The sequence below is a fragment of the Chiloscyllium plagiosum genome, unplaced genomic scaffold (genome assembly GCF_037043375.1).
Source record: "Chiloscyllium plagiosum isolate Xiang-an unplaced genomic scaffold, Cpla_swu_hap1 HiC_scaffold_5, whole genome shotgun sequence".
NCBI lineage: Eukaryota > Metazoa > Chordata > Chondrichthyes > Orectolobiformes > Hemiscylliidae > Chiloscyllium > Chiloscyllium plagiosum.
The window spans coordinates 5,754,757-5,766,921 of record NW_028270143.1 but is presented as its reverse complement, the minus strand read 5'-3'; the positions used below and the strand labels follow the sequence as shown (position 1 = coordinate 5,766,921).

The window sequence follows — 12,165 nt, the reverse complement described above, 5'->3', positions numbered from 1 at the left end:
GTTGGGCCAAACGACCTGTTCTCTGAAATTTTAAAATGCAGAGATAGTAAATGCATTGTTTGTAATGTTCCAGAGTTTCCTGGATTCTGGAAATGCCTCAGCAAAAATTGTGAATATAGCCAATATATAAGGAAGGAGGAAGATAGAAAGCGGGAAACTATAGACTAGTTAGCCCAATGTCTGTCTAAAAGAAAAAGTTCAAAAACACTATTAAGGACGTATTTCAGCAATTGGTTAGAAAATCGTGAAACTTTGTTTACTTTGCTTGATTTGTATTGTGAAAAGGAGTTTGCCTAATTCATTAGAGTCCTTTGAGAAAGTAACAAGCAAGCGAACCACCTGGATTTCCAAAAAGCATTCAACATGGTGTCACAGCAAACAATATGGCACAAAATTAAAAAAAACACATGGTGAGGAGAGTAACAAATTAGTATGGAAAGAAGCTTGGTTAGTTAATAAGAAGCAAAGTGATAGATGAGCCATTTTCAGGTTGACAAACTGTAACTAGAAGTGCAGCAGGGATCAGTGCTGAGGTCTCAACCATATACAATCTATCTTCCAACTGGTATTGGTGTCTAGGATGAAGTGACTGAAGATATTACAGCTAAGCTGCTGATGATCCAGTTTGTGATGGCTACATCCTATGAATGAATAAATGAAACTGATTTCAATGTCCCATTTATTTTAATTTTGAAATAAATACTTTTCTAACAGCTTGCCTAATTATTTTCAAACCATTTAGGTTAGATAGCTGCTGCAAGTGGTTATGAATTGCAGAGATATCCTCTTTACCTCTAATTTCAGTTTCAGTATTTACTCTAAATCTCTGTCGCTTTTCCCTCACAGATAAACTTGGCCCAACGGTCTTTGCTCCAGTTAAATTAGATTTTGTGGGCAATATTAAGGTAAGTGATGTGTTATTTTATTCCTCAAGGTGTCATTTATTCACTGTTTGTCAATGATTATTTATAAAATAGATTATATCAGCTTTTTAAAACCAATTAAGTTTGATCATGGTTGCAAAGAAGTATTCTATTTTCAGAAAATAAATCAGAAATACATCACTGATTCCATAAGGTTCACTACCCTTCAGAAGATAGTACTGTATGAATTGGAAACTGATGAGGCTACAGTGAGGAACTCTGCCACTGAGGCACTCCTTTGGTTGAAGAGGTATGTATGTGCAGTTTTCTGACCTTTTTTCAACGACAAAGAAATTCTTCATTGGTTCAGCCCTGAAGACGTAGGTTTATATTTGGAATGCGCTTTCATGCTGTGGTGCTAGTGAATCTTGAATCTTTTCCAAACCCATTCTTTACACATCTCTGACAAACGAGGGGTATCAGTCTGATTGACATGAAGGGACAATCAAAGTGAATGCTGCAAATTGACAGGTTTTTTTTTCATTAAAGGTCCCTATAGAGTAGTATCTCTGCTTGTTAATTCCACTCTTCTTCCTGTCCCTCCTGTTCCCGAATGCAGTCACTCTTTTATATACGCGCTACGTACAATTAGCTCCAAAAGCAAAATTTGAATTGGAGAACTTTCTAAACAGTATTACTGTGTAATAGATAGAGTTGTCGACACCAGGTCACGCTAATGAGAATATGGTTGTCCTGCAGTGAGGGTGTAAATATGTAATTGGATTTTTTTATGATGATTGTAAATAATCATCATTGTTGCTTCATTGAGCCTTAGAACATTATGGATAATTGGGAAGGTTTAAGCATCTGTATACATCAATTCTTTTCAATTGTGGCTGCTTGTGTTGTCAGATTATAGGTCCCCCATAGTTACCGCAATGTGAGATTAAAAGAGGCCATTATGTGAATACTCTAAAACTGATAACAATGTTGACCGACATTGAAGTAAGATCTAATTGTCATTTATGAAGGAAGTTCCTTTCCTTTTGATTTTTCTCTGTTCAGTCTTTCTTCTTTTCAAGACATTTGCTTCTCCTTAGATTCTATTGAAAGAGACTGCCTCTGATAGCCCACAGACCCACGAGTACACACAAAAACAGAAATTGCTGGAGAAACTCAACATATCTGGCAGCATCTGTGGAGAGAAAACAGAATCAAAGTCTCTAATCCAGCGATTCTTCTTCAGAACTTCAGATTACTGGGAGGTGGGGGAAAGTGAACTATGGGTGGAGATGGAGACCAGAGAGAGAGAAAACAGCAGTCTGGTAGAAAAAGGGATGGATAATGGTAAGCCGGGGAGAAAGAAAAGCTGCTCATGGGGACTATTACTAGATGAAAATGGGTTGACTGTGGTGAAAGCAGACCGTGTAATGACAAGGCTTGTTGTGTGGGTGTGGGTGAAGGATGTGGAAGAACATACTCAGGCCCTATAATTATTGAACTTACTGGGTTATGAAGACTGGAGGGTTCCCAGGTGGAAAATGAGATTCAGTTTTTTTTCCAGCACATGCTGAGCCTTACTGGAGAATGGCAGCAGGTGCAGTTTTCCCAGGCATTGAACGATGTGGGCACTGGCAAGAAAGTTGGGTGTGGTCACTGATGAGGGACTTCTCTGTGCTGATGCAGTAAGGCCCATTTTCTAATCAAGTGTTGAACTGTGAGATGGGATTCTTGCTAGTGAGCAATGAGAAGTCCATTTGTGCGCATTAGCATGTATTAACGTCATATCCTTAGTTAATCTCACATCATTCCTTTGGGAATTCCCATTCTCCCACCTGCTGGATAGCAACTAAATGCTGATAATTCCTAACAATAGTGTCAGACTTGAACTCACTGTTTACCCCTCCAGACCTCTATTTTGGAGACCTGCGACGAACATTTCAGGGCATGCTTCATGGGCAACGACCATATGCATTCCCCGTTCACAAACCTTGGCATTGGATAGGTAGTAACCCTGCTTCATCCGCATGGCATATCTCTGATCCACTTACAATATGGTTCAGCATTTTACTGCAACCCTTTGGATGATATGGAAGACTGCAGAGGGAAGGGAGATCACTGACAGTCAGAACCACCCTGACCACAACGAAGGGACAGTGCAGGATGATAGTTGGTCTGGCAGGCTAGGGATGGGTGGGGGTTAGTGTTGTGAGATGAAGTTGTAAATCAGTGTGTTGTGTGGGCACATGTGGAGTCTCTGCACTGATTGGCCTGATGGAGGATCAGGAAGAAAGGAACATTGAGGTTTTGTGTAGGGGCCCCTGATCATCAGGCTGAGGATATAAGTCACTGAACCAAGCATGATCAGCATTGTCTTCCATGCTAATGGGAAGGTAAACGTACATTGGAAATGGCAAAAAGCTGGGACCTAATCTGTGGACAGATTGTGTTTATTTCTGTCTGACAAGCGAGCTGTATGTGAGAAATGCCAGGCTCGCCAAGCTGCAGTTACACTAAAACACTAGGAATCCTGCAGCAAGCATCTCACCCCCGACTCCCCAAAGCCTGTCCACCATCTACAAGGCACAAATCCAGAGTGTGATGGAATATTTTCTACTCACCTGGATGGGTGCAGCCCCAACAACACTTAAGCAGTTTGACAAGAGCCAGGGCAAAGCAGCCACTTGATTGGCACTGCATCCACAAGCACTCACTCCCTCCACCACCACCGACACTCAGGAGCAGCAGTGTGTACCACCTACAAGATGTATTGCAGACATTCACCAAAGACAGTGGTTAGCATTGCTGCCTTACACCGCCAGGGACCCGGATTCGATTCCAGCCTCGGGCGACAGTCTGTGTGGAGTTTGCACATTCTCCCAGTGTCTGCGTGGGTTTCCTCTGGGTGCTCTGGTTTCCTCCCACAATGCAAAGATGTGCAGGTCTGGTGAATTGGCCATGCTAAATTGCCCGTAGTGTTGGGTGCATTAGTCAGGGGTAAATATGGGGAATGGGTCTGGGTGGGTTACTCTTCGGAGGGTCGGTGTGGACTGGTTGGGCCAAAGGGCCTGTACCATACTGTAGGGAATCTAATCTAACCTAATCCTCAGATAGCATCTTCTAAACCCGTGACCACTACCATCTTGAAGGACAAGATCAGCAGAAACATGGAACATCACCACCTTCAAATTTCCCCTCCAAGTCAAACATCATCTTGACTCAGAAGTAATTGCAGTTCCTTCAGTGTTGCTGGGTCAAAATGCTGCAACTCCCCTCCCAGATGACATTGTGGATAAACATAAACAAAATAGACTGCAGAAGCTTAGCAAGTCAGCTCATCATCAGTTTCTCCAGGGCAACCCGGGATGGGGAATAAACACTGGCACAGCCAAGAATGCACACTAACTGTGAATTAGGAAAAGGAGCAGTGATATTGTCACTGTTGTTGTGCAGCATTGGCACAGAGAAATGGAGGAGGAACAGGTGCAACCAGCCAGCCCAGTACCAGCGTACATTCAAAACGTCGACATCTCTACTTCCTGATGCTGCCTGCCTTGCTGTGTTCTTCCAGCCTCCTGCCTGTCTACTTTAGATTCCAGAATCTGCAGTTGTTTTGTCTCTAGCTCAGTATCATCAGCAACATCCAGTGAATGCTGAATATCCTCCACATGATGTCACAGCTAAAGGTCTCTTTGAGATGCACAAGAGGCCCCGAGTCTATCATCCTCAATGCCATTTCTTCCAGATGAGCAAGGCACAATGTTGCCGGCGAGTAAGGATTCTGCAGGAAACCATCTTTGAATTAATGTCAGCTGCTAAAGCAGGAATTGCAGCACGGAGTGAATGGCCGTCAGTTTCTGTTCTGATAGACAAATGCAGCTTCTTTGTTTGCTTTTGTTGTTGCTGACTAAAGAATGAATGATTGAATAATTTGATGGATTTCCTCTATACTGTTGTCTCCCACTGAAGAATGCTGGTCTACACTTGCTACTGAGGAGAGAGTAGCACAGACTTAAACTGGGTTCTAAAATGGGATGAGGCGAAGGATGGGCAAATTGTGTTTCTTGGTTCTTAAACAGCAACAGGTGTAAGAAAGTAGACTTGCATGTAGAAAGTGTCAGCTGTGCCAACCATATGTCCTGAGAGACATTGTTTTTGGTTGCCTTCCTATATTGTGTGCGATGTGTAGGGCAGCTCCGGACTGCCAGTGCCTGACCTGGTGCCCAGCTGGTGCCAGCGCCAGGGATCTGGAGGTCCTGGCAGTGATGACCATTCCACCTACAGCGAGTGTATGAATGCAAGGAACAAGTAACATGTAAACTTGGTGTATCAAGGCATGTTTGGGAAGGTAGCTTGAGAAAACCTGCTAAATATCACTTGTTTACTTAATTCTTCTCCCAATGATACTCCATATTCCATCAGAGGTATGACTGCAGTTGATGTCATGACCAGTTAACTACCTCTGTCCTCACACTTTATTCTTTTATACTTGTTGTTTATGAGGACCTGAAGGTAATTTTTCACAGGAAATGGCATTGTGGAGTGTGAGGCCAGGTACTAAAAGGGTTTGGAACCCAGTGGGCTGAACACCATCATAGGAGAAAGTGAGGACTGCAGATGCTGGAGATCAGAGCTGAAAATGTGTTGCTGGAAAAGCGCAGCAGGTCAGGCAGCATCCAGGGAACAGGAGAATCGACGTTTCGGACAAAGAAGGGCTTATGCCCGAAACGTCGATTCTCCTGTTTCCGGGATGCTGCCTGACCTGCTGCGCTTTTCCAGCAACACTTTTTCAGCTCTGAACACGATCATAGGATGGTCTGTCATATCTATGTCAGCTCTTTGAAAGAGTTATCTTCTTAATCCCACTTTAACAAAAATCCTCAACGTTTCCTCCTCCTAGTACTTCTATTCATTTTGGAAAGTTATTATTTAATATGTTTCCATCACCTTCTGCACTTATTAAAAAACTAATGTTACGCCATGTTCTTTTGCCAGCTACCTGAAATAATACCATTTTTTCTTGAAAGCAATAGTGTTGTTCATATGCCTTTGTTTAGACAAACTTTGCACTTGTACAATGATTTAAATTGCGAACCTGTTGTACACAAGCTTTTCAAAGCTATTTAGTTAGTTTTTCCATTTTTGTAGATTGCTCTGTTTAGATATTCCACCTAGTGGCAATTTTCAGTATTGCCTAAATCAGCAGAATCCACCAAATTTTAGTGAGTGAACTTGCTCTAAGTTAAAAATCACACAACACCAGGTTATAGTCCAACAGGTTTAATTGGAAGCACACTAGCTTTCGGAGTGACGCTCCTTCATCAGGTGATAGATGGAGCATTGCTCCGAAAGCTAGTGTGCTTCCAATTAAACTTGTTGGACTATAACCTGGTGTTGTGTGATTTTTAACTTTGTACACCCCAGTCCAACACCGGCATCTCCAAATCAGAACTTGTTCTAGACATTGTTATAAAATATTGTTAAGAAATAATTAATAATCGTGTGAAAGTCACCATTCTTTTCATTGTCAATGTTTACATGCCAGAGGGTTAAAGTTTCTGAAAGGATTTCTGGAAGAAGTGAACAATGGAGAAAAGGATATCCAAAAAGCACTAAGTAAGTCTGCATTAACCACTGTTTTTGTGGGATTGCCTTTTTGTTACTCTGTTTAATCAACATAGTAAAAAGAGATAGAAAAAGGCCAATCAACAAGAAAGAACCTGCATTTAAATAGCACCTTTCTTCTTCTTGGAATGTCCCAAAACATTTTATAGTGAATGAATTACATTTTGAAGCGTGCTCAGTAGCTGTCAAGTAAGCAAACCCAACAGATTCCTGTGACAACAAATATCAGTGAGATGTATACAATCCATTTGGTGCTGTCTTTTGGGGTAAACTTTGGGTAAGGCAACTTCTGATGTCTCCTCTGGATCTTTACTGCGCCTCCCCCCACACACACAGACACACACAGCAAGATGAAGCCACTGTTTAATTTAAAAATGTGAGTGCGAATGAACATTCCAGTGTTATGACATGGAGACAGGCAGCCAAATCAATTCAAATTTTTGACCAAAATAGTAAAAATTAAAACCTTCAAAGAGCGTCAAAGTTGACCCTAGAGCATCTTAACCAGGCTTTTTGAATAACCATTCAGATTAATCAATACTAGACTTCAGTTCGTATCTTAAACAAGAGATTTAACAGCTTCTTAATAATACAATGTCATTAGTAAAGCAAAATTAAACAAACATTATAATTAGTATATGCTTTAAACCCCAAAAAAGGCTGCTCAATGGCTCAGTGGTCAGCAGTGCTGCTTCACAGCACCAGCGACCCAGATTCGAAACCAGCCTCGGGTGGCTGACTGTGTGGAGTTTGTACATTCTTTATGTGTCTGCATGGGTTTCCGCCAGATGCTCTGATTTCCTCCCATTGTCCAAAAATGTGCAGGTTAGGTGGTTTGGCTGTGCTAAATTGTCTGTAGTCTCCAGGGATGTGTACGCTATGTGGATTAGTCATGGGAATAGTGTACTTGTCTGGGTGGGATGCACTTCAGAGGGTCAGGACAGATCAATAAGCTGAATGGCCTATTCCTGCACTGTAGGGATTCTATGAAAAATGTTTGTTTTCAGTCCCATTCACATAAAAGACAAGACAGACAAACAAACGCTGTTAAGGGATAAGTAAAAGAAAATAACAAACTGACCAGATTGCTTAAGCGGTTTATGTGATGTTTTGTTCCACAGGCATAGATGATGGTTTCTTGGTAGATTTCCTAAAGATATCAAGCAGTGTCACCTTCACAGTTCACTCAGATAATGGCAGTGATACTTGGTTTTCTATTCTCTGAGCTTTGAAGAGCTGCTCATGGGACGTTAGGCAGGGAGCTTACAAATCTTCTGCTGTAGTATCAACAGCTGGATTCCTTTTCCAGAGAAAAAATACTGTCCAAAATCAAATACAAACTCTGACCACTCCCATTTTCCATTCAAGATCTGCCATCTGCTTGAGCATAAGGTATTTTCCAGACTTGCTGGAACCAATTCTCTTGTTCTAACCTTGTTAGTAGAAACTTCTACTATCTGTATAAACACAATGCTGATCCATGGTAACAAAATATTTACAGAAGCTTTTTGACCAGGAACCAACTTGCAATTAATTTCCAGCCTTGGCCTTGTGAATAAACCTGTTTGGTTTTATTTTCCTTTTAACATAAGCTGTTACCCCATTGTCCAAATGTCATATTAAGCTCTCAGCTTTTAGTTCACAGCTCCAAATCAAAATTGATTTTTAACAAAAGGAGAAATTAGGGTGGGCTCTAACAACAGAATGTGATTTGGTAGTGCGCTAACAAATTGGGGTAGTTCTGTACTTGATATTAGGAAACATAAATCTTCTTTTGACTAGCTGTATCTTTCCAGGGATGCCTTTGCTTTTGTGACAAGGGAGCTGTGTCTCACTAAATCAATTCAAAATGAACCAAAAGTCAAAATCCAGTTGCTAATTAAACTGGACAAGATCCTTTTTCATTGCTCTACATTTTGTAATCTGGTAACCTGTGCTCACTCTTCATTTTCGTTTTTTTGTACCCTGAACTTAATTATATGCTAGAGATTGTAAGGCAAGATTGAGGAAACAATAAGGCTGCAGTTGTGCTCCGAATCATTTGGCACAAGTAGTGCATTTCCTTTTCTTATTGGAGTAGCAATATTTTGGAGGCCATTTTTTTAAAAGCCCCACTACAGATGAATATAGCTGGAACACACCCCAACCCACCTGGCCCCACCCTGTATACATTCTGTGTGCTTGCCACCCTCCATGCCTCTTCCACTGGTACTTCACCTGGACAAGATCTGATTTATGCGATAAGGGTTTTACTGTATCTATAATTCACTCTGGAGAGGTGGGGTACCTCATTGAAATATTTAAATCAAGCTTCCATAGATTCCAGCTTTTTTTTTGAATTCTTAAAAATCTATATTTAAGACAGAAATACTTGTATTTATATATTGGAAATTTCAATTGTATTTTACAGCTAATGAATTGACTTTAAAGTGTAGCCAGTGTTACTACAGGCAATCGCAGTAATGAGCTATGACCTTAAGTGGCTGAGCAATAAAAGCTGCTTTTTGAATGATAGTATGGGAGCATTTAATTCTACTCAAGAAGACAGATACAGAACTGGCTCAAAGGTAGAAGACAGAGGGTGGTGGGTGGAGGGTTGTTTTTCAGACTGGAGGCTTGTGACCAGTGGAGTGCCACAAGGATCGGTGCTAGGCCCTCTACTTTTTGTCATTTACATAAATGATTTGGATGCGAGCATAAGAGGTACAGTTAGTAAGTTTGCAGATGACACCAAAATTGGGGGTGTAGTGGACAGCGAAGAGGGTTACCTCAGATTACAACAGGATCTGGACCAGATGGGCCAATGGGCTGAGAAGTGGCAGATGGAGTTTAATTCAGATAAATGCGAGGTGCTGCATTTTGGGAAAGCAAATCTTAGCATGACTTATACACTTAATGGTAAGATCCTAGGGAGTGTTGCTGAACAAAGAGACCTTGGAGTGCAGGTTCATAGCTCCTTGAAAGTGGAGTCGCAGGTAGATAGGATAGTGAAGAAGGCATTTGGTATGCTTTCCTTTATTGGTCAGAGTATTGAGTACAGAAGTTGGGAGGTCATGTTGCGGCTGTACAGGACATTGGTTAGGCCACTGTTGGAATATTGTGTGCAATTCTGGTCTACTTCCTAGTGGAAAGATGTTGTGAAACTTGAAAGGGTTCAGAAAAGATTTACAAGGATGTTGCCAGGGTTGGAGGATCTGAGCTACATGGAGATGCTGAACAGGCTGGGGCTGTTTTCCCTGGGGCGTCGAGGCTGAGGGGTGACCTTATAGAGGTTTACAAAATCTTGAGGGGCATAGATAGGATAAATAGGCAAAGTCTTTTCCCTGGGGTCGGGGAGTCCAGAACTAGAGGGCATAGGTTTAGGATGAGAGGGGAAAGGTATAAAAGAGACCTAAGGGGCAACCTTTTCACACCGAGGGTGGTATATGCATGGAATGAGCTGCCAGAGGATGTGGTGGAGGCTGGTACAATTGCAACATTTAAGAGGCATTTGGATGGGTATATGAATAGGAAGGGTTTGGAGGGATATGGGCCGGGTGCTGGCAGGTGGGACTAGGTTGGGTTGGGATATCTGGTCGGCATGGACGGTTGGACTGAAGGGTCTGTTTCCATGTTGTACATCTCTATGACCTTATGACATAAGGCCTCCATTTGGCACCTAATCCATAAAATAATCAGTCGATTGATGTATGTCTCCTTCCATATAATTCTATTGTTTAATCAGTATTCTTTAATTAGCTTAAAGAATTTAAGTGGGTCGGCGCAATATGTGATTTTGTTTTCTTTAGTCTTTAATTGGATGTGATTATCAGCATTTGCTGCCCATCTCTCGTTGCCCTTGAACTGGTTGTCTTGCTGAGCATTTTCAGCAGGCAGGAGTCAGTCATGTTACTGTGGGTCTGAAGTCACATGTAGTCCAGGTAAGGATGATAAATTTCCTTCCCTGAAGAACATTAGTGAACCAGCTAGGTTTTGTGGTCACCCTCATTAACACAAGTTTTCAACTTCAGATTTGTCGATTGAATTTAAATTTCACAAGCTAAGTTGGTGGATTTTGAAGCCATCCCATGAGAGTTAGTCTAGTCCTCTGGATTACTAAACCAGTGATATTGCCACTACACTCTGGTATAACATGAGGAAAGGTGATCTGTCTTTTCTGCATCAGTGTCTCAGAAAGGATGTATCTACGACTATTAGAATGGTGAAGATGAGGTCAAGGACAGTTTTTCCTTCTGGTTCCCTCAGTACCTCCCACAGACCCAATCTATGTACTTTTAGGATTCAGCCAAGTTGGTTAGTGGTGGTGTTACCAGGGTATTTCTCACAATATACATTGAAGAATTCCACCCAGAATACATTGTGCCCTTGCCCACTCAGTCCTTCTTTCAGTGGTACTCTATGGAGGAAACCTGATTCACCAGCCAAGCAGGGTAGTAGGAAGTAATCCGAGGACATTTCCTTGCCCACATTTGACCTGAGGCCTTGAGACTCCACGGAGTCTGGATTTATTGTTGAGGAATACCGGGGATCTCCCTTCTGACTCTCAACCCTGGTTGGACTGAATTGCTAGTGGGGTGTGACATCCCAAGATTGGTTGTGTTGGTATTGAGGCCATTGTCATACTCTCAGAATCCTACCTTCCTGACAATGTCATGCTGTTGCTTGGTCTTCTTATGTTGGCATAAGCCCCCTGATGTTATTAAGGATGACTTTGCAGCATTGACAAGGCTGGGTTTTACGTTGCCATATCTGGTGCCTGGCTTAATGTAAGGTGTTCATTCCTTTCTTTATACTTTGTGGTTGTTTGATACAATTGAATGATGTGCTAAGCTATTTCAGAGGACATTTCAAAGTCAGCTGCATTGCTGAAGGCCCGGAGTCACGTGTAGGACAGACCAGGTAAGCAATGCAGCTTTCCTTCCATAAAAGATGATAGTGAACCAGATGGATTTTTCTACAACAATCAACGTTGATTTCATTGGTAACTATTAGACTAGCTTTTGATTCTAGCTTTATTAATTGAATTCAAATTTTCACTCCTGTGCTGAGATTTGAACCCATGACCTCAGACAATAAAGCTAATTGTCTGGATTGTTAGTTCAATTATGTCACCACACGCAGTCAATTACAACAATTAAGAGCAAGAGCATTAAGTTGATTGACCCTGCTCTTCTACAGATCTACTCAGTTAAAAAAAATTAAAGAATGGTTCATTTTCTTGCAATCTCACTCCTATGATCCTGGGGGATGCCAGTCACAAATTAATTACGCTGATTAGTGGGAGATTTGATGCCACTGAATTTACATGGAAAAGTATTTGTTGAAGCCAGTGCAGTGTGTAGGACATTCTGTGTACTGCATCTAGATTCTGGCAATAGCTATAGCTTCTGCATTTGTTGATATAATCTTTTTGTTATATTTCCATGATGTCAGTCTATTGTTTAACAGATTGCCGATGTGCTTCAGACTGAACATTGGCTCCTGCAGTTGTGTATAACTTTTATACATTTTATAATTTCCTGTTAATTTCTTTTGGTTCTCTTGTTTAGACACATCGTACAGTAGAACGTTACGCCAATATCACGGTTGGGTCGTTAGAGGTGTCTTTGCAGTAAGTTTTTTTCTTTTCAAAATATGGCTTGTATATTTGAATATTCCTTTTTCCAGTGAAACCATG

The 12,165-nt window shown here is 41.4% G+C and overlaps 1 protein-coding gene across 4 annotated transcripts in view; it reads left to right on the top strand.

Annotated features, from left to right (window-relative positions):
* plekha8 (pleckstrin homology domain containing A8) overlaps nt 1–12,165 on the top strand; it is a 76,066-nt gene that overhangs the window by 62,084 nt on the left and 1,817 nt on the right. For all 4 annotated transcript variants that reach the window (XM_087986942.1, XM_043689509.2, XM_043689510.2 and 1 more), the window contains exons 10-13: nt 847–905; nt 1,043–1,173; nt 6,409–6,479; nt 12,038–12,099. In XM_087986942.1, coding sequence (XP_087843068.1) covers nt 847–905; nt 1,043–1,173; nt 6,409–6,479; nt 12,038–12,099 — 323 coding nt within the window. The remainder of the gene's footprint in view (nt 1–846; nt 906–1,042; nt 1,174–6,408; nt 6,480–12,037; nt 12,100–12,165) is intronic.